Source organism: Oryx dammah, unplaced genomic scaffold (assembly GCF_014754425.2).
Source record: "Oryx dammah isolate SB20612 unplaced genomic scaffold, SCBI_Odam_1.1 HiC_scaffold_22, whole genome shotgun sequence".
Classification (NCBI taxonomy): Eukaryota; Metazoa; Chordata; class Mammalia; order Artiodactyla; family Bovidae; genus Oryx; species Oryx dammah.
Genome location: NW_024070206.1, coordinates 21700058 through 21725482, shown reverse-complemented (window position 1 = coordinate 21725482; position 25425 = coordinate 21700058). Strand labels below are relative to the sequence as shown.

The following is a 25425-nucleotide window of genomic DNA, read 5'->3' as shown; positions in this document are numbered from 1 at the left end:
TCATATGAGTTGTGGAGAATAATCAAACTCATGGAAATGAATATTAGAACTGTGGAAAACTGGGGCTGCGGAGGGAAGGAAGGATAGGGATTAGTGTTTAATGAGGACAGAGTTTCAGTTAGCCAAGATGAAAAGTTCCAGAGGTAGATGGTGGTGACGGTTACATAGCAATGTGAATGCCAGTGAACCCAGAAATGGTTAAAATGGTAATTTTAGGTTATGTATGTTTTACCACAAGAGAAAAAAAGATGTGAAATTAGGGAGAGAAAAGTGAATGATATAAAGACTCAACTGTTTTGGGGAAAATGAAGATTTCTAAATAGAGAATGATTAGGAACCAACCCTTGTTTAGAAATTGGAAAAGATCCTGATACTGCAAAAGACTGAAGGCAGGAGGAGAAGGGGACGACAGAGGATGAGATGGCTGGATGGCATCACTGACTCAATAGACATAAGTTTGAGCAAACTCTGGGAGACAGTGGAGGACAGGGAAGCCTGGCGTGTTGTAGTCCATGGGGCAGCAAAGAATCAGATATGACTGAGGGACTGAACCAAAATAACAGGAACCAAGTCTGGAGCAGCCCACCGAGCAGTCTGGAGGGCAGGCCAGCAGCTCAGAGGGGAGAATGAAGTCCTGTCTTTCCCCCAGCCCTGGTTCTGTCAGGCTCTTACTAAGCCCTGGCAAGGCCTGATGGCTTCACAAAATACAGAATCGGAGGACAAACGTTAGGGTTTGACTGTGAAAGGAGGCTTCTGCATGACGTGATTGGAAACCCACAGCTCAGAGGCGGGCTTTCCTCCTGGTGATGTTTCCTACATGCTGGGCTGACCGCTGGGCAGTCCTGCTCCTCGCCTGGTCCTAGAGTCTGGTTCGAGGTTGTAAATGATGCTAAATGGTCGCCACCGCAGTGGAAACCTAAGAAACAGTTATTTCATGGGCTTTCTCGTGCTTCTAGCACATGAAGCACAAAGATAAATATCTTCTGATTACATGTCATAAAATAGTAGAGAAAAGAGAAAATTTTAAATTATAAGACTGACAATTCCCAACAGTCACCTACTTGTCGGAGGAAAGGTCTTGGAAACTATTAAAACTACATTAGCTCAGTCACTTTATGATTTCACGTTAAATATAATGATAAAGAATAACCCAAATTTGATTAAAAAAAAAAAAAACTCTTATGTGGGAGTATATGGGAATCCATACTTTCCACTCAATTTTTCTCCAATCTAAAACTTTGCTGGAAAAGGAAGTCTCCTAATTAAAACACACACACGAAACAAAGGACAGGGCCATTTGCACCTGTTGCAGTGGCTATCAGCTACTCTAAGAAAGCATAAGCCACCGCAGCTGGTGCACAGAAGGTGATGAGTGCTTTTCAGGCTTCACTGAGCTTCTCAGGTATGTGGGCATCCCAGCTAATTATCTGCAGCTTTTAATCTGATCTCCCAGCTTTCCCAGGCTTCATTTCCATACCTTATAGGGCATGGAGGCCACCAGGCCAGGGCAAGCCAGTGCCTCCACGTACCTGAGCACAGATTTCAAAGGAGCAACAGGTCTGCATGCCCTGGCACAAGCACGCAGCCGCCTCAGTCCCTAAGAGTTTCCATCTTTGTCACGACTTCGGCAGCGTCATCATCTCACTAAGACCAACGCTTGCAGAGTCCGACTTCCAGAATTAATCCCCACCCATGCACTAAAAAGGGTAACGCTTTGTGATTTATTGCTGTTCAGTCGCTAAGTCGTGTCCGACTCCTTGCAACTCCATGGACTATAGCATGCCAGACTTTCTTGTCCTCCATCTCCCAGAGTTTGCTCAAACTCATATCCATCAAGTTGGTGATGCCATCCAACCATCTCATCCTCCGTCGACCCCTTCTCCTCCTGCCGTCAATCTTTCTCAGCATCACGGTCTTTTCCAATGAGTTATCTCTTTGCATCAGGCGGCCAAAGTCTTGGAGCTTCAGCTTCAGCATCAGTACTTCCAATGAATATTCAGGGTTGATTTCCTTTAGGATTGACTGCTTTGATCTCCTTGCAGTCCAAGGAAGTCTGATTGGTGATTAATAGATTTAAATTTCTTACAATCAAGAGAAAGAGACTCACAGACTTAGAGACCGAGCTTTTCATTGCCAGAGGGAAGGATGTGGGGAAGGGAGAGTTAGGGAGTTTGAGATGGACATGAACATATTGCTGTATTTAAAATGAATAACCAACAAGGACTTACTGTGGAGCACAGAGAACTCTGCTCAATATTATGTGGCAACCTGGATGGGAGAGGAGTTTGGGGGAGAATGGAGGCATGTATATACATATATGGCTGAGTCACTCTGATGTGCACCTGAAATTATTCAATTCAGTTCAGTTCAGTTCAGTCTCTCAGTCGCGTCTGACTCTTATGCAACCCCATGAATCACAGCACGCCAGGCCTCCCTGTCCATCACCAACTCCCGGAGTTCACTCAGACTCACGTCCATGAAGTCAGTGATGCCATCCAGCCATCTCATCCTCTGTCGTCCCCTTCTCCTCCTGCCTCCAATCCCTCCCAGCATCAGAGTCTTTTCCAATGAGTCAACTCTTCACATGAGGTGGAATTATTACAGCATTGTTAATCAGCTATGCTCCAATATAAAACAAAAAAATTTTTTTTAATATAATGGTTTCCAGGATTCAGGCTTAAAATAATCAATCCAGTTGTATTCTCTATACTACAATGCATTATTCACAATGAGTAATATAACTATGAACTACATGTTCTTTAGATTTCTCACATCATAGGTGTGAAATAATAAATAGGAAACATTTTATAAAATGCAGAGTAGGGATGTCAGGTATCACTATCGGACTTTTGACTTTATGGTACTTCCCTAAGTACCATAGCTATTCTCCTGACAACTGGCACCTCTCAAAAGGGTGGTATTTAGAGTTCATTCAACTTTGTTCTCTTTTGTTATGACTTGAAAATTCTTTCCTGCCTCTTACAACCATATTCAAGGATCTAAAACTGTCACCACCATTTGACAAAACATTTGCCTGGGCAGAGATGAATAAACATGGCATTATTTACACCTGAGAAGGTGATCAACAATATCAGACAAACTGTTAAGCATCTGAATTCAGCTCAGTGCTCCCAAATAGGTGTTCCATAAAGTAACAAAATGTAAATATTATATCCAAATGAATGAAAATTCCTTGCTATTTAATAAACAAAGAACAAAAAAAGAAACTGTTAGCGTCCACGCTACTAAGGGGTTATGACACACCTTTCATTCACTGTTAGTGAGTGTATAAACGGAGCTGTATTTTTGAATGTGCACCTCACTATATGTAAACTGTGTGTCCATGGAATTCTCCACGCAAGAATACTGGACTAGATTGCCATTTCCTTCTACAGGGGATCTTCCCGACCCAGGGATCGAACCCGGGTCTCCCACATGGCAGGTGGATTCTTTACCATCTGAGCTACCAGGGAAGCCCATATGTAAACTATGTATCTCAGTAAAAAGAAAAATGAAAGATATCCATTATGATCACACTGGATGGACTATTTTAGCACCATAAACAGGCCTTTCCTGTGCCGCTGACTCCTGGGCACCCTTCCCTCACCCAGTCCTGCATTTGGGTTGTTTCTCTGATACCCTCAAGCTTCCCAAGTGGCTCAGGTGGTAAAGAATCTGCTTACAATGTGGGAAACCAGGGTTCTATTCCTGGGTCAGGAAGATCCTCTGGAGGAGGAAATGGCAACCCAGTCCAGTATTCTTGCCTGGAGAATCCCATGGACAGAAGAGCCTGGTGGGCCACAGTTCATGGGGTCCCAAAGAGTCGGAAAGGACTGAGTGAACTAACACCTTCACTTTCTGATGCTCTCAGCTGCTCTTCCTGCCTGTGCCCCGAGCCTGCTCAACCCTCCATCCCCCACACCACTCATCTGCTTTCTTGCCTCTCTCCCCTGCTAGACCAGAAGCCCTTGAAGGCCAAGATCAACCTTAAATGACAATTCAAGACACAGCGACCATATCTACATTTATATGGAACCAATTGTTTGTTGATTACTTTCCAGGGATGTGGCCACTGAATCCCAGGATTCATCAAGGAATCCTGAGATGTCAGCCCTTCAGAAGCAGATGTCATGAATTATTAAACATAGACAGTGTTCTCAGATATGATGGAATGGATCACAAGATAATTCCTGGCTGTTAGCATCACAAGTGATTTTTGTTTAAGTTTTTTCTTACGTTAAATATTTTCTGCTTCTATATCAGAATAAAGGAAGTTCTGCATAGAGAGGTCCATTGAAGGCATTAAAAGCATTTTGAAATACAGCAGAGGTATTCATGAGCTACTTTTTTTTTCTTTTTCACTTTGCCACAGCTTTCCTTTTAAAGATGAAGATGTTAGATGTTACCATTTGAATACATTGCAAAGTAAAAAGCAGGGGAAAAAAAGTTAAAAGCAAACAAAAGAATGGATTCCAAAATGTATTTTTCAAAGAAAAATTTCTTCAGCAATTAAAACATCTTTTTTTTTTTAGCTTTACTATAACAGGAAGAAATAATTCCAGAACAGACCTCCCTTTCTTTCCATAAATATACAAAAAAGCTTTATTTTGAAGCCAAAACAGTTGGAGATAGGAAAGTATATTTTGACAGAGTCCTGCAAAATTCTCTTCACTCACTTTCCAAAATCCTCCCAAGGCTGATCTAAGAAGCCCCGTAGAGCAAGCAAGACTAACAGTACAGCCAACACTCTGCCATTTAAATCAGGAAAAGAAAAAGCAGGGAGCTTTGGTAAACTAAGTTGTGCTAACTGGAAAAATGGTTACGCTTGACTATTTGGCAAACTACCACTGATGACACACATTGGATAAAGCTTAAAAATAAATCTTGTCAGGAAAGGAAACTCCACATATGCCCTCAATTATGTTCATGTATTAAAAAGCAGAGACATCACTTTGTCGACAATGGTCCGGATAGTCAAAGCTATGGTTTTTCCAGTAGCCATGTGCAGATGTGAGAGTTGGACCATAAAGAAAGTTGAGCACCAAAGAATTGATGCTTTTGAACTGTGGTGCTGGAGAAAACTCGAGAATCCCTTGGACAGCAAGGAGATAAAACCAGTCAACCAGGGAAATCAACCCTGAATATTCATTGAAAGGACTGATGCTGAAGTTGAAGCTCCAATTCTTTGGCCACCTGATGCAAAGAGCTGACTCACTGGAAAAGACCCTGATGCTGGGAAAGACTGAGGGCAAAAGGAGAAAATGGCAGCAGAGCGTGAGATGGTTGGATGGCACCACCAACCCAATGGACCTGAGTTTGAATAAACTCAGATACTGGAGGACAGAGGAGCCTGAGGCACTGCAGTCCATGGGATCACAAAGAATCAAACTCGACTTAGCAACTGAACAACAACAAATTCAGCTCACTTATCATTAACATTGAACAATTTAAGGTGTGATTTCTGTATGTCCACACTCTTTATGTCGCCTAAATACAAAGGCACAGCCCCTAAAAGGTAAGCTATGGGAGACAGCAGAGAGAAGCCTCTTTTCAGAAGTGTGAGGCAGCGGGGGTTCCGAGATGTCTCAGAGTGGTTACCCCTCTTCCTGTGAAAGGTGGGGGTTGCCCTGTGTTTCCTCCACTTGAATCTCAGCCAACTTCAGGGACTGGGAGGTCCACAGAGCAAAGGAGATGCTGAGTGGCACTGAGGCCAGGCCCTAAAGGGATGCAACCTGTCACTTTCTCTGCAACGCCTGTGCCGGAGCCCTGAACTGCCCAGTCGCAGCCTGCCTTGGGCCGCCGTGCTGTGAGGAAGACCCTAGCCCACAAGGAGAGCTCACAAGGAGGAGCCCTGAGACCACACGAGGGGAGAGCCTTGGCCAGCCCGCCTTCCCAGCTGCCCAGACCTCTCCCTAGCTTCCCAGACACCCCCCTCAACTGCCCCAGGGCCCCTCCTCCAGAAGCCCAGACCCCTCCCCAGCTACCCTAGCACCCCTCCCTTAGCTGCCCAGACCCTACCCTCAACTGCCCAGGGGCTCCTCCTCCGGACCACCCTCTCCAGCTGCTCCCCTGGCAATGCACTGCAGCCTGAGACACACCCACTCAGTCTTCCTGAAACCCTGACTCCCAGAAACAATCCCAGAAAGACATGAATGTTGCTTCAAGCCATAACGTTTTGCAGTGGTCTCTTATACAACAGTAGATAACTGGAAGAGACACTGCGAAGGGGAAAACAAAGTGAGATAATAAAAATGTGAAAACAAAAGACAGACATGTCTCTGAGACTAGAGGCTTCACGGAGAACAGGACAAAAGAGATAAAAACGTCTGAAGGGCAAGGATTTCTCGTGGCTTACTTCCAACTCATGAGGGACTTGGTTTCTTCCAATCAATTCATTTTGCCAAACAAATTCAACAAAAACTTAGTATTTGAAATCAGTTGAGACCCATGTGAAGTAATACAAAATTGAAATAAAATCATTTTGAATAGATGCAAATACACAGCCACTGGTCATTTCAACCAGGATCTCCAGGAAGAATTTCTGCCTGACCTGTTTTAACAAACACCCAAGACTCATTCGTAATGAGAAGCTCCAATTTACATGCAACTCTTGTTCTAAAAGTCTTTCAAGATTTTCTGCCTTAACAATGTAAAATTTGCCTGTTCTTTTCTTGTTTACCTGTCAATGTGCTTAGCAAACACTTTACATTTGGATGATACAATGACAGACCTCAATCCAGCTCTTGCCAATTTTTCAGAAATTTGGGGGGGAAAAAAAAAACAACAGCAGACATCCAGATTAATGAGGTTTTATAAAACCCAGCACACAAGCAGCTCTTGTCTAAAGGTTTGGGTAAAACAAAGGCCCTTCTGTGATTATGTTCCCACAACAAAGTGCTACTTCCTAATTAAACCTACACAGAGTATAAAGCACTGCTTCAAAAAGCAGCCTTTATCTTCAATGCCATAGAAAATGTTTCCTCTTTTTACGAAACACACTTTGTCTTCTAAAGAGACATTACAAATTTTTACTCACAAATCGGGCCACTCCCAGGGAAAATTTTGCCCAGGTTGAAACATTTTTAAAGGAGATTACTAAACATTGATGCATTTTCCTGCTTATTGACCAAAAAACACGTTAGGGGGCACCCAGATTTACCATGCAAGGAGCATTGATACTCCGCCCCATTTCCCAGGGGATAGGACCCTGCTGGGTGGCAAAGAGAGGAGGGGTTTAGGAAGAATCCAGACACTCCCAAGGCAGGAGGAAATTGTCAGAGTGCCTGCCAGTCTCCCCGTGAATTCATAACAGAGAGGGAACAATCATAGGAGACCAGAACAAAGGAGAGGAGACTACCTGGACGGTGTGGAAGGAGATGGAAGTCACAGTGTCCAGCCCCAGGGGTAGCTGTACAGCCATGTGACTCTGGGCAAGCCAGTGGACCACACTCTGCACTGCTACCTCCTAATCTCCAAGGAGAGGGCCGTCTCCTCTCCAGGACTATCAGAGATGAAGTAATATGGACAAGAAAAAATGCCGTAGAGTCTACAAACTATACCTGTGTAGATACATGTATGTGTGTGTGTGTATGTGTGTATGAGATGGTTGGATGGCATCACCTAGTCCATGGACATGAGTTTGAGCAAACTCTGGGAGATAGTGAAGGACAAGGAAGCCTCCCGTGCGGCAGTCCATGGGGTCACAAAGAGTCAGACTCGACTTAGCAACTGAACAACAGCAACAATATACACACACACATATATACACACACATAGTATGTGAGTGTACAATACATAGGTTGAACGTTCATGCATATGTATTAATAGACTGAAGGCAAAGGGAGGCAAAAAGATTGGAGGCAAAAGAAGAAAAGGGTGGCAGAGGATAAGATGGTTGGATGGCATCACCAGCTCAATGGATATGAACTTGAGCAAACTCCAGGAGATACTGAAGGACAGGGAAACCTTGCGTGCTGTAGTCCATGGGGTCACAAAGAGTCAGACACAACTTAGGGAGTGAATAACAACAACATTAATAGATTATATATGGTACGTAGATAATATACTATGTATATTCTATATACACTATTACTAAACTCTATACTATTCTAAATTCTGAAATACTAAATCATATATATTATATATAGATTATGTACTACCTATACTGTATAATCTATATACTATGTATAGATTCTTTACATATAACTGTATATATGAATACATGTATAGATCCCTCTTGGAGAAGGAAATGGCAACCCACTCCAGTGTTCTTGCCTGGAGAATCCCAGGGACAGGGGAGCCTGGTGGACTGCTGTGTGTGGGGTCGGACAGTCGGACATGACTGAATCGACTTAGTAGTAGTAGTAGTATAGATCCCTCTACGCAACAGGCAGTGAATATTTCTTTTAAAAGAAATACTCAACACTAACTAGAAACGTGCATTCTGAGCCTTGGAAATGATCTGGCCACACTGCACTCCTTCACTGGCAGGTACTCCTTTTTCACTGAAACCTCAAGTAATTACCCATAACAGAGAAGCAACCAAAATGTCAGGCGTAAACTATTGTGCAAATGATGGGTAAGCCCTAGAACAGGATGTTAGTGGAGCTTTAAAATGATTCATAATGATTTCAGTTATATTGGGAAATGATCATGCTATACAGTTAAATAAAACATCAGGACACAAACATATTTGTCACAAACCTTAGCCAGCCAGAGGGTCGATACTGTCCAAGAATGCAGACAGTCATGAGTTCTACCCTTGAATTACTTCAACTAAGCCTCAGTTCCATCATTTGTCAAAAGGAGCGAATGGGGAACCAGACTCATTGTGTGATTATGAGGGTTCCACGAGCCAGTGCAGGATGAGGGGGCTGCAGGACCCTTGGCCCAGGGGAATAGGTAATAAAAGTGCTAATTTCACTTAACATGTTTTCAAGGTTCACCCGCGTTTAAGCATATATATCACAACGGTTCCCTTTTTAAGGCAAAAGGATCCATTCGATGTAGAGACCACATTTTGTTCATCCGTTCGTTGTTGATAGACACCTGGTTCCTTCTACTTTCCAGCTGTTGTGAATAGGCTGCGATAACACATGGGTGTTCGAATATAATATCATTTTTGAATTCGTATTTTCAATTCCTCTGAGGATACATCTAGAAGTGGAATTGCTGGATCATATGGAAATGCTACGTTTAAGGAAGCCACCATACTGTTTTCCATAGCACTGCACCAACCAGCCCTGCACAAGGCTTCTAACTTCTCCATACCCTCACCAACCCTTATTTTCTGGTTTTGGTTTTTTTTTTTTTTTGATAACAGCCACGTTGATGGGTATGAAGTGGTATCTCATTGTGGATTTTCATTTCCACAGTGTCAAAAGATGTTGAGCATCTTTTCATTGGCCCAGCATCCTAACACAGAGTATCTCAAACTGGAAATCCTTGAGTTACTTGGTTGAAAAATACTACCACAGGAATACATTTAAATATGTTCAGTAGAATATATACAGTGTCCTATGATTAACAACTGAAAGAATGCGGACAGTCATAGAATTCAAGATCTATCAAATGTGCATGCTCCCTCTCTCAGAATGATATCTTTAAATTTTTAAGTCATCACAAAGGATCTCTGGCTTGTGTCAGTGGTAAAACACCATGGAACATATTCTTAAGTCACTGGACAGTGAGCAATAGTTTATGACTGGACACTATCCATGTGTTGGTGGTTTAGTCGCTAAGTCATGTCCGACTCTTCCGACTCCATGGACTGTAGCCTGCCCTGCTCCTCTGTCTGTGGGGTTGTCTAGGCAAGAATACTGGAGTGAGTTGCCATTTCCTTCTCCAGGACACCATCCATGTATATGTTAGTTTTATATTTGTTAAGTGACTCATCAGTTTTTTCTTAAAACAATTCCTACAGATTGTTTTCTTTTTAAGTAAGACATTGCTAAGTAACAGTGTAAATTCTAACATACGGTGAATCGATGAAAGAAATGAATCACGGGCATTATTTTAAAGAAGTAAAAAGATAAATTGAATCGTTCCTCCTATAATATGTTACTAAGGCAAACACTCCACAGTTAAATCTTACTGGAAACCAAACAACATTTATGGACTTTCTGATAACACCACTTTCTATCTTTTCTTCAGTTTATCTTTCAGGTAACCAAACATTGTATACAGAAGCTAAAAATGCCATAATTTCTACAGCTGTCATCAACTAGAAAGTCACGAACAGGATCAATGTCTTTGGCACTTGCCAACAGAATGAAGCTGACTGATTTCGTCATAAAACCTTAGAGCTGACATATTTAAGTTGCATGAACACATTTACAACATGAAGTTGCTATGATTCTTGATAACATTAAGGTCTGCCTAATTTTACTTTCGAAGAAGGCAATGGCACCCCACTCCAGGACTCTTGCCTGGAAAATCCCATGGACGGAGGAGCCTGGTGGGCTGCAGTCCATGGGGTCGCTAAGAGTCGGACACGACTGAGCGACTTCACTTTCACTTTTCACTTTCATGCATTGGAGGAGGAAATGGCAACCCACTCCAGTGTTCTTGCCTGGAGAATCCCAGGGACGGGGGAGCCTGGTGGGCTGCCGTCTCTGGGGTCACACAGAGTTGGACATGACTGAAGCGACTTAGCAGCAGCAGCAGCAATTTTACTTTAAAACCTGTACTTCAGAGCTTACATTTTTACAGAAGGGAAACAAAGCAGTTGATAGGTTACAGCTGATGGCTGTTTATCTTTTAATCCAGTTGTGAACCCAAAAAAGGAATGCAAAAATAAAGCACTGGTTCACAGTGATTCCACACTCACTGCCTCAACTCTGCTGATGTCTGGGCATGCAAGACAAGCCTCTATAAGTGTTAACAAGGAAGGGAGAGAAAGAGGAGGAAGAAAAGAGGAAGCAGACAGCTGTGGTCCCTGCTTTCATGGGGTGTATAATCTAGAAATTAACTAGCAGCTGGTGAATAGCTGGCCTGACAGGGAAACTTACAGACTTTGACAATGGAAAAGTCATCAGAAGCTGTAACCACTTTCACGTTCTAAAAGTTGCATGTCAATGAGACCCAGGAAACAAGGATAAGAGATGGTAAAAAAAAGGGAACAGCATGACGAGGGAGTGATCCAGACGCCAATACCTAAGTGGGACCCAAAGAGAGCCTTGCTTCTCATGAGACAACCAGCCCTGGACGCAACAGAGCAGCCAGGATTGCCACGCATGGGTTCTGGCCAAAACTACTTCACTGGAATGTAATCAAGTCTTACAGCTAAGTTCAGTTCATGAGAAATAAAGGACATAAAGGAACATACTAAAATCACAATGAAACCACTTGACAAGTCCAGAATGTGGGATATTCTACAAGACAAAAAGCCTTGTGTTTTCAAAAACTGAATATCACTTTTTAAAAACAGTGTGTGCATGCTAAGTTGCTTCAGTCATATCTGAGTCTTTGCAACCCCATGGATGGTAGTCTGTCAGGCTCTTCTGTCCATGGGATTCTCTAGGCAAGAATACTGGAGTGGGTTGCTATGCCCTCCTTCAGAGGATCTTCCTTACCCAGGGACTGAAACCGCATCCCCTGTGTCTCCTGCATTGACAGGTAAGTTCTTTACCACTAGTAAAACCTGGGAAGCACCCCCCTCCCCCAAAGGGAGAACAATTCAGGTTAGAAGAGGTTTAAGAAGCATAGTCATCAAATGCAATGTGGGTTCCTTATTGATCCTGGTTTGAAAAACAAAACAAAACTTATAAAAGACATCCGTGATTAAATTGGGACAACTGGATCTCAGTGAAGAAATAGTTACTAGGACATTGCTGTCAGCTTTGTTAGCTAATGGCACAGTGCCTATTCGTAACAAATGTCCTATTTTCTGAAGATACAAAAAACCTCATATTGGTCCAATGTCACCATGACTGCAATTCACTTGGAAAGTATTCCCAATGTGGCAAAATGTTTAAAAATCCCTGAATCTTGGGGGTGGTTATATGTGCGTCACAATAATACATTTGTTACATATTCAAAATATTTCACAATAAAAATAATAAATAAATATATCTGAGAAAGGTTTGCTCAGATATAACCATCTGAACTTTTTTTTAAAAAAAACTTAAAGCACAGTAGAAATTTTATATTCTGCAAAAGATGAAGAAAATTCTGAGTATTTTGTTATTTAAAATTATCTTAATTTAGAAGCTTATCTAAAAACACTAGAATTTACCTGCTGTGCTGTGCTAAGTTGCTTCAGTCGTGTACGACTCTTTGCAACTCCATGCACCATAGCCCCCCAGGCTCCTCTGTCCATGGAATTCTCCAGGCAAGAATACTGGAATGGGTTGCCATTTCCTACTCCTGGGGATATTCCCGACTCAGGGATCGACTGGCGGGCAGGTTCTTTACCACTAGTGCCACCTGGGAAGCCCCAGAAGCCTGTATAACTCTGTCCAGGACTCGGTGTGCATAATACTTAAAGACCTAAAACTGAGGCCCCTGGATTCCTCAGGCTGATTCAGTCCAACTTATGGCAAAAGCTCTCATTAGGAGAAGCCAAGATCGACAAACTGCAAGATAAATAGCAGTCGAACTTGGGATTTGAAGTTTCTCTGTAAAATGTCCAGCTGTTAATTTGGCCAAACTCACATAGTATCACATCCTAATAATGAAAATGTTGTACTTTTTTCCCTCAAAGAAGGAAAATACATTGAGAAGATGATGAGAAAACCAACACTTCCTGCAGAAGCATCCTTACCACTGAAACAAAGACAAAAAAAGCCAAGGCAAAAAGGGAGTTTTGCTCTTTTCCTTTCGGTGGATTTGTAAAGGCAAAGGCATGTCACATTAATTCAGGATCTGTGGCTGAAAACGCCCAGATGTATTAGTTTAGTTACGTGATTCTATGAACCTGAACTTGGAAAATGTCTCCTCAGCTTCACATCTTACTACCTCATTTACCATTATGATTAGAGCTCAAAAGTTCCTTTTATGTGAACATATACAGTATTGTCTTGCTTTTACTTAAAATTCTGCATATTTTGTGATTTCCCTGGTGGCTCAGATGGTAAAGAATCTCCTGCAATACAGGAGATATAGGTTCGATCCCTGAGTCGGGAAGATCTCCTGGAAAAGGGAATAGCTACCCACTCCAGTATTCTTGGCTGGAGAATTCCATGGACAGAGGAGTCTTTGGGCTGCAGTCCATAAGGTTACAAACAGTTGGACACGATAGAATGACTAACACTTTCATGTTTCACTTTCATTCAAAAAATTATGATTCCTCATCATGAAGTCTCCAAAATTCATACTGTACACTTTTTGAACGAGTTGTCTCTTTCATTGCATATTTCCCATTATACTGATGAGTTCTGACCCAAGAAGAACAGAATGGAAATAAATAAGAAGGCTATGTTATGGCTTTTCTGGAGAACTGAAATAGAAAAAGCTGCCACCTTTCTTTTTCATCCCTTTCACTCGGATTTCTTTCCTTTTCCTTCCTTTCCCTAGAAATATTTGGGGCAACCAGGGCTTATATTGTATTTCGCTCCATTCTCCTGAGTGGTCTTGAGCAAAGCTAGGGAGATACACATGTGATCTAAGCCAATTAAACCCTGCCTTTCCTAGCTGGTGCTGAAGGCTTCCTCACTGAGCACTAGGGTGCTCACAGCTCTCATACACAGCATCAAAGAGTCCAGAGGTTTAATGCTATCTCCTTCTGTTTCCAAGCCTTATTTTCTACACAGCACCCTTTACTAGAGCTGCATGGTAAAAACAGTAAGATAATAAGCTTGAAAGGCAGCAAATGCATGTGTTTTGTGCCCCCACCAGCTGTGTGTGTGTGGACACTGGGTACCACTTGTCAAGGCATCACGGGTGGATAGATGATTAGCATCCTGACACAATGTCTAAGAACATCAAACCACATGGGAACAATTCCATTCATCACCCCAAGGATACCTGGGCATGATAAATGTGACCAGAACCAGTACCAAGGACAAACTCTGTGCTTCTCTCAAATCCACCAAGTGGAAAAACAGTGAGACCAGGACGTAAACATGTTAGGAACAAGTGGACTTTCCTTGTGTATAAAGAGCATTTAAAAGACGCTTGCTCCTTGGAAGAAAAGCTATGACAAACCCAGTGGATTAAAAAGCAGAGACATCACTTTGCTGACAAAGGTCCAGATAGTCAAAGCTATGATTTTTCCAGTAGTCATGAATGGATGTGAGTCTTGGACCATAAAGAAGGCTGAGTGCTGAAGAACTGATGCTTTCAAACTGTGGTGCTAGAAAAGACTCTTGAGAGTCATTTGGACAGCAAGGAGATGAAACCAGTCAATCCTAAAGGAAATCACCCCGAATATTCATTGGAAGGACTGATACTGAAGCTGAAGCTCCAATATTTTGGCCACCTGATGCAAGGCGCCAATTCTTTGCAAAAGACCCTGATGCTGGGAAAGACTGAGGGCAGGAGGAGAAGGAGACAGAGGATGAGATGGTTGGATGGCATCATTGACTCAATGGACATGAGTTTGAGCAAACTTCAAGAGATGGTGAAGGTCAGGGAAGTCTAGTGTGCTGCGGTCCATGGGGTCACAGTCAGACATGACTTAACGACTAAGCAACAACAACGTGAGATTACAACGCAGCCACCCACCGCATCCTGCAGCGCTTCCAGCCTCACCCACCTGCCTCAGGTCCAGCGTGATCGTGACCCAGTGGTACTCTCTCCCGTTCTGAATACTAGGACTCTGCCACCAGTTGTTGGTGCCGTCGATGGCGTTGGATATCGGATGCCGTTCTGTTGAAGGAAAACAAAAAACCCACTACGCTCTCAGATTGTGGTTTAATGTTGTTAACCCCTCAACTGTAATACAGTGGAAATGAACAGCAGTAAGGAGAACACAGGCCCGTGGCTTCCTAATAGAAGTCTCCAGTAATCGTTTAGGAAGGGGTATGTTCCTACGGGGCCCCACTTGCCTTTGGGGTTGGCGCTGCTGCCATCACAGACCCGGCACTGGGCGTTGCGCATGGCCCGCCCAGGCACATGCTCCACCAGCTTGCAGTACGTCTCTGGCCCCTTCTCCCCACAGGTTGCATTGGTGCTGATGTGTGCATTGCTGGCAAGGTTGAGGATGGCAGGGAACAGGCCTGAAAGTCAAAGTCACCAGATCAGCTCAGCCACTTGAAAGCACAGGTCATATCATTGCATCTCACTCTGCTGGTGAAGCAGAAGTGTTAGTCACTCAGTCATGTCTGACTCTTTGCAACCCCATGGGCTGTAGCCTACAGTCTATGTAGGAGCCCTACCAGCCTCCTCTGTCCATAGCATTGTTCAGGCAAGAATACTGGAGTGAGTTGCCATTCTCTTCTCCAGGGGGATCTTACCAACCCAGGGATCGAACTTGGGTCTCCTGCATTTTGGCAGGTGGATTCTTTACCATCTGAGCCACAGAAGAGGGCCAATTTATGGTCACCAAAGGGAAAAGGGTTCTTTACCATTAGTCCTACCTAGGAAGTTCAAGTACATTAAAAAAAAACAAACCTCACCATGCATCTATTAATAAGAAAATAATAATAATAACTTACTAGGTAGTCTTCCAAAGACTTTCCACATAAAACAGAGCTACCCTAGTAGTTCTATGGGCTACTCTGGTGGCTCAGTGGTAAAGAATCCACCTGCCAACGCAGGAGACATGGGTTCAATCTCTGATCTGGGAAGATTTCCTGGAGAAGGAAATGGCAACCCTCTCCAGCATTCTTGCCTGGAAAATCCCACGGACAGAATAGCCTGGCAGGCTACAGTTCATGGGGTTGCAAAGAGTTGGACACAACTGAGTTACTAAAAAACAACAAATCAGCAGTTTTATTCTAGGAGAATGACGCTAATCAAATTAATCAAATCAAATCAAATCAAAGTTTCTCAACAGAAAATAGTCATGGAATATTGTATTCTAGAGTATTACCCTTAATTTTGAAACATAACAGACATACACAGTATACTAGGTATAAAACATGATTTTTCACTTTTAACTTAAAGTTGGTCATTTTTATCATATGCTTTTGGGATTTGTTAATTTAAAAGGCTTAAGGAATAAAACAGATGTACTTTTATGTTTAATTATGCAGTTCCTCAATTTATTCTTTTTATCCACCAGTAGTTAAGACACATTTTATGCAATAAAATGATCTAATTCTTAAAGTGACACGTAATTCTTGGGAATGCTGCTTACATGGGGGGAGAAGCTGATACTTATTGGTTTTGGTACTGAGGCAAATATTTTCTCCTTCCTGTATGACCACAATATTCTAGTAATCCGGTTTGAAAGTATATTATGAACTGACAATTTAAAATACAATACGTTTGTAACTGTGGAGTCACCTCTAAAGAGCTGCACCGGAGTTTTCTGGGCTCTGGGTCATGTCTGTGCGTCTATATTGGCAGTACAGTCAACCCTCTCCATTCCCTTCCCACAGCCCAGCCAAGCGAGGAGAAGAAAAAAGGTCATAGGAATTTAGTTAACAATGCATTTCTCTGTCAACAAATCCTTTACCAGCTAACTTTAAAAATGTCCTCACTTTCTCTTTTTTTCCTCCCCCCCTCAGCTTCGAGACATCAAGAGAACTGCCTACTTCCTGCTCGGGGCTCCCCCCACCCTGACCTGCAAGAGCCTTGAGTTCTGGAGGGAGTGGGGTCAGGGGGGCACCTCCTTCTCCATTCAGGAGCCTACACTCTGAGTCACCCAGAAAAAGAAGTTTAAGCTGTGTGAATATCAACGTAATTTCGGTGAATAACATCTGAATTGCAGGAACCAACAACAGCTTGTTCGTGCACTACACAGGTTTTAGACCACCTGCGTGCAGGCTCAATTGCTCAGTCATGTCTGACTCTTTGTGACCCCCTGGGCTGAAGCCCGCCAGCCTCCTCTGTCTGTGGGGTTTCCCAGGCAAAAATCCTGGAGAGGGTTGCCATTTCCTCCTTCAGGGGATCTTCCCGACCCAGAGATCGAACCCGTGTCTCCTATATTGGCAGATGGGTGCTTCTCTGGTTGGTATTGTGCAGACACTCCTAAGCAAAAGAAAGAGAAACGCCTTCACTAGCACGATCATGTAGAAACGCCCTGAACTGACTAATTTCAAAAACCTGCAGTGGTGCATCTGCCTTTCACTAAAACTGAATCTTTCTTCTCAGATAAGCTCATGCTTGGGGGGAAAAATTCACTAAAAATTATTCTTGTTACATTTGCTCTCATTCCATAGTTCTAGAATAATTATTATTCCTCACTGTCTATGAGCACAGCTGTGAGAGGATGAAAGCTGGAAATTTGCACTGGAGGAAGCATGTTTGAAAAAGAATTTTTAAAAATTCCTCAGGTTGCTGAATGTTTCCAAAGACTACCAAAATACTTCAGTATTTCAGAGCTCAGAGAACTCTACTCAATGGTCTGTGGTGACCTAAATGGGAAGGAAATCCAGCAAAGAAGGAATATATATATACCTCAGGGCTTCCCTCGGAGAAGGCGATGGCACCCCACTCCAGTCCTGCCTGGAAAATCCCATGGATAGAGGAACCTGGTGGGCTGCAGTCCATGAGGTCGCTAAGAGTCGGACACGACTGAGCGACTTCACTTTCACTTTTCACTTTCCTGCATTGAAGAAGGAAATGGCAACCCACTCCAGTGTTCTTGCCTGGAGAATCCCAGGGACAGGGGAGCCTGGTGGGCTGCCGTCCATGGGGTCGCACAGAGTTGGACACGACTGAAGCGACTTAGCAGCAGCAGGGCTTCCCTGATAGCTCAGCTGGTAAAGAATCCGCCTCCAATGGGGGAGACCTGGGTTCCATCCCTGGGTTGGGAAGATCCCCTGGAAAAGGGTTTGGCAATTCACTCCAGTACTCTTGCTGGAGAATCCTCATGGACAGAAATGCCTGGCAGGCTACAGTCTATGGGGTTGCAAAGAGTCAGACACGACTGAGTGACTAAGCATAGCACACCACATACATCCCTAGAGCGGATTCACTTTGCTGTGCAGCAGAAAGTAACCCAACATTGTAAAGCAACTATGCTCCAATAAAAATTAATTTTAAAAAACCAGCACTAAATACATAACGAAAGACTACTGAAGTATTTCAATAAAGAACAACTAACATGAGCTTCAAGTTAGGAGGAGAAATAGGAAACTAAAGGGTGAGAAAGGGCATTGGGATCAAGAGTCCACCAAGAAAAAAAGATTGATTTACACATAAAAATCGGAAGCAGAATGAGGACTGTAGCTGGCACGTGGATCCCGGTTTCCCTTCACCTGGCCGTGCACTTAATGCATGAGACATCTGTACACTTTTGTCGGGAGACATTATTTACTTTAGCTAATGTTACCATGATTCGTACTTTTGCCCTCATTCAGGACACACAATGGATTCATTTTTTCATCCTATGTTTAACCAGTGGCTAAAGACTTCATAACGCCAAACCCATCAAGCATGAAAGAAATTCTTTCTCACTCACCAGCAGTTTTTTTTAAATTATTTTTAAATTGGGGTATAGTTGCTTTACGATGTCGTGTTGGTTTCTGCTGTACAACAAAGTGAGCCAGCTCTAAACACACATACATCCCCTCCCTCTAAAGCCTCCCTCCCACCACCCCGCTCAAGCCCTCTAGGGCATCACAGAGCACCGAGCTGAGCTCCCTGTGCTGGACGGCAGCTTCCCACTAGCTAGCCATTCTACACATGGTGGCGTGTATAGGTCAATGCCACTCTCCCAATTCTTCCCCCCGCCCCCTCCCTCCTGTCCATTCTCTACATCTGCGTCTCTATCTACATTCTCTACATCTGCGTCTCTATTCATGCCCTGCAAATAGAATCATCAGTACCATTCTTCTAGATCCCACATATATGCGTTAACATACAATATTTTTTCTCTGAGTTCACTCTCTATGACAGATACTAGACTCTGCTTTTTAACTCTCTTTCTTCTCACTCTGTCTCCTGAGAAACCTGCATGTGTGTCAAGAAGCAACAGTTAGAACGGAATGTGGGACAGCTAACTGGTTCAAAACTAGGAAAGGAGTATGACAAGCCTGTATATTGTCACCCTGCTTATTTAACTTCTATGCGGAGCACATCAAGTGAAATGCCGAGCTGGATGAATCACAGGCAGGAATCAAGACTGCTGGAAGAAATATCAATAACCTCAGATATGCAGATGATAATATTCTGATGGTAGAAAGTGAAGAGGAACTAAAGAGTCTCTTGATGAAGGTGAAAGAGGAGAATTTTGAAAAAGCTGCCTTAAAATTCAACATTGAAAAAACTAAGATCACGGCATCTCGTCCCATCACTTCACGGCAAACAGAAAGGAAAAAGTGGAAGCAGTAACTGATTTTATTTGCCTGGGCTCCAAAATCACTGCGGACAGTAACTGCAGCCAGGAAATTAAAAGATGCTAGCTCCTTGGAAGAAAAGCTACAACAAACCTAGACAGTGTGTTCAAAAGCAGAGACATCACTTTACCAGCAAAGGTTCAGATAGTCAAAGCTATGATTTTCCCAGCAGTCAGTATGGATGTGAGAGTTGGACCATAAAGAAGGCTGAGTGCCAAAGAATTGATGCTTTCAAATTGTAGTGCTGGAGAAGACTCTTGACAGTCCCTTGGACAGCGAAGAGATAAAACCAGTCAATCCTAAAGGAAATCAACCCTGAATATTCATTGGAAGGATTGACGTTGAAGCTCCAATCCTTTGGCCACCTCGTGGAAAGAGCTGACCCACTGGAAAAGACCGTTTTGCTGGGAAAGACTGATGAAGGCAAAAGGAGAAGAGGGCGCAGAGAATATGATGGTTAGATAGCAGATAGCATCACCGACTCGATGAACATGAATTTTAGCAAACTCTGGGAGATAGTGAAGGACAGGGAAGCCTGGCATGCTGCAGTCCACGGGGTCGCAAAGAGTCGGACACGACTTAGTGACTGAGAAACAACAATTTAATCACTGATGGCTGTTACAAAAAGTATTAAAATATTTTAGAGATTCTAAGGCCCTTTCCAGCACAGTGGGGAAAAAAATAGATGGGAGAGAGAGAGAAATACCTCACAGGGTCTTGAGGAAGTCAAATCCCGGCCCCTGGGAGTTTGGCATCTAACACCCTTAACTTTTTTTCTCACATGGGGAGATGAAAAAAAAGTCTAATCTCAGAAAACCCAGAGGGGGTGGTGGGCAAAAGGCCTTGGAAGCGTTTTCCAGTGTCCATTTCCATGGCAATGGGCTGGAGGTGTCCTTGACAAAGGCAGAGTTTCTCACTGTAAGATAAACAAGCCATGAAGACCTTGGCCCGAATATTGTCTGTAGAAAATAACAATTTATCAGGACTGCCTCCTCCTCCCACATAGGTTCCTTAATGCTTTTGTTTGATGACACCGTGAGTTTTTATTCAACACCCAAGTTTAGTAGAAAAGACCATAGCTACAATTCATTCATTAAGAGATTTTCTCTTGTTGCCACAAAACTGAAATTGAAGGGCAGCAATTAAAAAGCTTTTTTTGATCAAAATCATGATTGCACACAGGCAAAGCACAAAAGCACCTCAACATTCGAGGTATTTTTTAATTTCAAATCATTCTTATTACCCTGGGAAGGCTGCCTTTTCCCCTCCTTCCAAATTCTTACAGGAGGGAATTCAGTTTATTTTGTTGTTCAGTTGCTAAGTCACGTCTGACTCTTTGCAACCCCATGGACTGCAGCACACCAGGCTTCCCTGTCCTTCACTATCTCCTGGAGTTTGCTCAAATTTGTGTCCACTGAGTCAGTGAATTCAGCTTAAAATCAAAACACAAGTGCAGCTTTCGAGTGGGAAAATGAACAACTCTGCAGAATGAAAATGAAGTTATATTTTGCTTGTATCATTGATCCTGTCTGCAATGTTTATATATTTGCTTAAATACCTAAAAACATCAATTAATTTAACATTTTCTGACCAGCCATTGCTTCCAAAGACCACCAACTTTTCCACAAACCCTTCAAGGTCTTAGCAGTCTTAGTAATTTTCCTCCTCTTCGTCTGCCATTTCTGAGTTCTATCACATAGATTTCACTTGTTTATGCTTTAAGTTTTGGCATTCTCTTTCTGTTCCAAAGGCTACTTCATGGGTATGCAGTCGCCCTTGGTTTAAAGCTCTGTCAAAACTGTCTGGAAGTTTTTCATCATTTAAACAAAGACCCCCCACATTTTCATTTCTCATCAACTCTCTTAAAATTACATATCTGGTTCTGGATGTGCCTCCTGAATGCATCAATCAAGGGCTGACCTCGGGAGTGCCCATGGACCTCTGGTCAAACCACTTGGCTGTAGAGACGCCCAATGCGTCACCATCTCTCACACCAGAACAATGACCCCGAGGAGGCTGCATCCACCAGGTTACAGCTCCACTTAAGCCAGAACATACCTAGAGGGACAGCTTATAAACAACGAAAGCATTTGCCATATCTTCCACCTGAGACCAACAATAGACAAATTGACTTGATAACCAGGGTAAACACCCCAATCAAAAGTCCAGAGTTGTGTTATCTTGGTGTTGACCTCACTGGGGTTGATAACACTGCATTTTCTGAGTTCTAGCACCATTATTTTCTCAATGGTAAATTGAAAAATAACAATAGTACTAGTAGCGATTGGGCTGCCTCTTTATCCAGAAGGTGTGTGCTAAGTCTCTTTAGTCATGTCCAACTCCGTGCTGACAATATGGACCGTAGCTGCCAGGCTCCTCTGTCCACAGGGGTCCTCTGGGCAAGAATACTGGAGTGGGTAACTAGGCTCTCCTCCACCAGATCTTCCCGACCCAGGGATTGAACCCGCATTTCTTACATCTTCTGCACTGGCAGACAGGTTCTTTAGCACTAGCTCCACCTGGAATACATACACTTAATGTGATCACTTTTCTTATTTATTTTTTTAAAGCTGTTACTGAATCAAGGATGTATATGAGAGTAGTGGTGGTCACTGTCTCCGGTTCCTGGCCTCACACTGGCTCTTCTCTCAACTTCAGTTCAGATTCTATTCCTTACATTACTCAAAAGGCCCTTGTCAAAGTCTCCATTCCCCAGCATGACGTTCACTTGGCCCCACAGTAGCTTCTGTAAACAAGGGCTTTTCTCTCTGGCTTTAAGCCCCTCTCCCTTGGCTCTCTCACGCTGCAGACTCCCAGTTTGTCCCTCTGTTACAGCGGCTTGCTGGCTGTCTCTGCCAGCGATCCAGACTCTCCTGTAACCCGATGTCGCAAGAAAAAAGCAGAAGAGGCAGGCCCCCCCAACAGGCGGATCCTCAGGGGGAAGCAGGAAGGCATGTACTTTTCCCCAAAGCTATTTCCAAACCCAAGAGAAGTGACACAAAGAATACGGCCTTGAGGACACAGACTTGGGTTCTTCATCCCATGTGCCCAGCGCTTCCCTGTTGAATATGACCAAGCCCCACGGGGGAAAGGACAGAACAGGGCATCAAAACATGTGGGAAGTGAACCCACTGGGCTCTGGAATAAGCGGAATCTTAACAGTGGCTGAAATTTTTTAAAAAGTACAAGCCTCCCAGTGGGAGGTGCGGGACCTTCCACATTTCCCCAAACCAGTCCCCCACCCCACAACCCCACCCCCTACCAGCAAGCACCACACAACCTGGGCCAAGATAGAAAAAATGCTCTAGCTCCCAGTGATGAGGACTCACAACAGGAAAATGACGCTAGGAGAAAAGTGAATGTGACCTGAGGTGGAATGAATAGAAGATGACCCTTGGCATCCACAATTGTGATCCTTATCCTTGAGCTCTGCAGGAGATACTTGAAATTCATTCTGGGCTCAGCTGGGCAGAGAGAGCATTCAAGCAGAATTTATCAAACTTTTATCAAATCACCCGGAGATCTTGTTACAAATGCAAATATTCTGCAGGGCTGGGCTGGGCTGGGCTGGGGCTAAGCTTCTTCATGGTTCAGTATCTCCCTGGGGCTGCTGCTCTGACTTCAACAGATAAAATGATCTCTTGGGATGTTTCCAGCTCTAACACAACGGGATTGGTTAATTTGGCTGAGGCTTGGCACAAAGTTCATCAGACTGATGAGTAAGATCACGCTTCCTCCAGAGTGTTCTGTCACTATTTAACCAGAACTCTAGGTTCCCCGTCCTACATTCACATCTTGGAGACCTTGGAAAACTATTTTTAGAGGGAATTGGGGGGCCTTGGTTAAAACCAAGGTTTTGGGCTTATTGTAAAGAAGGAAAAAAGGTCAAGGCCTCGAAACTGAAAGATGTAACATAGGAACAAGGTCCCCTTTGCGTCAACCAGGCAAGCTATTAAAGCAAACCAGGGTCTGAGTGGTGCTGCCCCTGCTGAGTTCATCCATACTGAAAACAATGCTGCTGAAGGCACAATGAAAGGCTTCAGGGATGTTAAAATGTAAAGAAGTTTATGCACCCTCCCTGCCTAACGCTGACAGAGATCCAGCCCTCTCAGCCCATCCTGTCCTGATGCTGCTGGTGTTCTGACCCGCTGTCTTTTCACAGAGGCCTGGGGAGGGCCCTGCACAGCAAGGAGGAGGGGGCGGGCCAGAGGGGACAGCATGGCAGAGGACATCCCCTGGCCTCCCTGAGCTTCCGGGAGACAGTCCAGGTCTAGGTGATGGGCTAGAGGAGAGGATCTTAGCAAAACAGGGCCACTCTCAGAAGGAGGGGACGTCTTCCCATCCTAGTGAGGCAAACAGCTGGAAAGATGCAGGGAAGGTAAAGGACACAGCAGTGCCCTTGGGCACCCTCCCCTCACCCCTTGTCTGATTACAATTAAGGTTTCTCAAGTTATTTTTTGGAAAAGACCCTGATGCTGGGAAAGATTGAGAGCAGGAGGAGAAGGGGGCAACCAAGAATGGTTGGGTGGCATCACAGACTCAATGGACATGAGTTTGAGCAAACTCTGGCAGACAGTGAAGGACGGAGAAACCTGGAGCGCTACAATCCGTGGGGTCGCAGAGAGTCGGACATGATTTAGCGACTGAACAACAATAATATTAATTTTCTTTCATTTTAAAAATTCTTCCCTATATATTCATTATGATAATACAGTCAGGGAAATTTAGTCTGTTTCTGCACATTAGCAATGAGGAAATCAAGACCCAGGCTGGACCACCAAAATAGGTAACTCTCAAATAGGCCACATTTATGTACAACTTCCCTTTTTTCTTAATTGAGTATATTTGACTTACAATGATTCAGGTATATAGCAAAGTGATTCATTTATACATATATTAATACTTATGGGCATGGATGAGATGGCTGGATGGCATCACGGACTCGATGGACATGAGTCTGAGTGAACTCCGGGAGATGGTGATGGACAGGGAGGCCTGGCGTGCTGCGATTCATGGGGTCGCAAAGAGTCGGACATGACTGAGCGACTGAACTGAACTGAACTGAACTGAAATGGGCATCAGAGAAGGGCCAGATCAGCTCTCCATACATTCTAGACTTTTTACTGAAAAAGAATAAAACACTTAATAAAAATTAACAAAGGAAATTCAATACCAATACGCTGAAAACTATGAAACATTTCTGAGAGAAATTAAATCAGATCAAAATGAATGATGATATTTCTTATACATAGACAGGAAAACTCAATATTATCAGAAAGCACTTCTCCCCAAACGGATCTATAGATTCACTCTAATTCCTACCAAAATCCTAGCCGTCTCTTTTGTAGAAATTGACAAGCTGACAGTAATGGAAATGCAAAGGACCTAGAACCGTCAAAGCAATTCCGAGAAAGTCAACAGTGTGGAATGGTTTACACCCCCTAGTTCAAAACTTACTACAAAGCCAGAGGAATCCAGACAGTTAGGTTAGGAATAGACACATGGATCAACAAAGCAACAGAGTCCAGAAATATATATCAAAAATCTAGCCAATTCCTTCAAATATTATTTCTGAATTATTTGAACACTGAATTTGAAATCATGTCACTTACAGAAAACCCTCTCATGCACAAATTTTCAGGGAATGTTTGACCACAGAAAAAGAGGTACAACTCAACTTGGTCAATTATAATGGTTAAAACAAACCAACAAAGTGGGAAGCTCTAAAGGCTTACTAGATGTTCTGCTCATATTTCTGGAGAGAATGGGCCATTCTTTCATTCAGTAATAAGTGATTTTTATCAAACAAACATCCATCTGTGACATAAATTCTGTGTGCCTTTGTTCTGTTCCTGAGAAGACCAGGCTGGCTTAGCCCCAAGAGCCTGGAGGGGAACAGCTGTCTCCCACTTAAACAACATCCTCCAAACGCAGGCAGGTAGAGTTCTTTTGAACAAAAACTCTATATAAAAATATAACTCCAAGAAATGGTCAACAAATGCCAATAAGACTGAAGTCAATAGAGTAGTCACTGTCT

The 25425-nt window shown here is 43.3% G+C and overlaps 1 protein-coding gene across 1 annotated transcript in view; it reads right to left on the bottom strand.

Annotated features, from left to right (window-relative positions):
- LAMA1 (laminin subunit alpha 1) overlaps positions 1-25425 on the bottom strand; it is a 125985-nt gene that overhangs the window by 92195 nt on the left and 8365 nt on the right. Inside the window, exons 2-3 of the mRNA XM_040264649.1 lie at positions 14988-15158; positions 14696-14808 (exon numbers count right to left, since the gene is read on the bottom strand). Coding sequence (XP_040120583.1) covers positions 14696-14808; positions 14988-15158 — 284 coding nt within the window. The remainder of the gene's footprint in view (positions 1-14695; positions 14809-14987; positions 15159-25425) is intronic.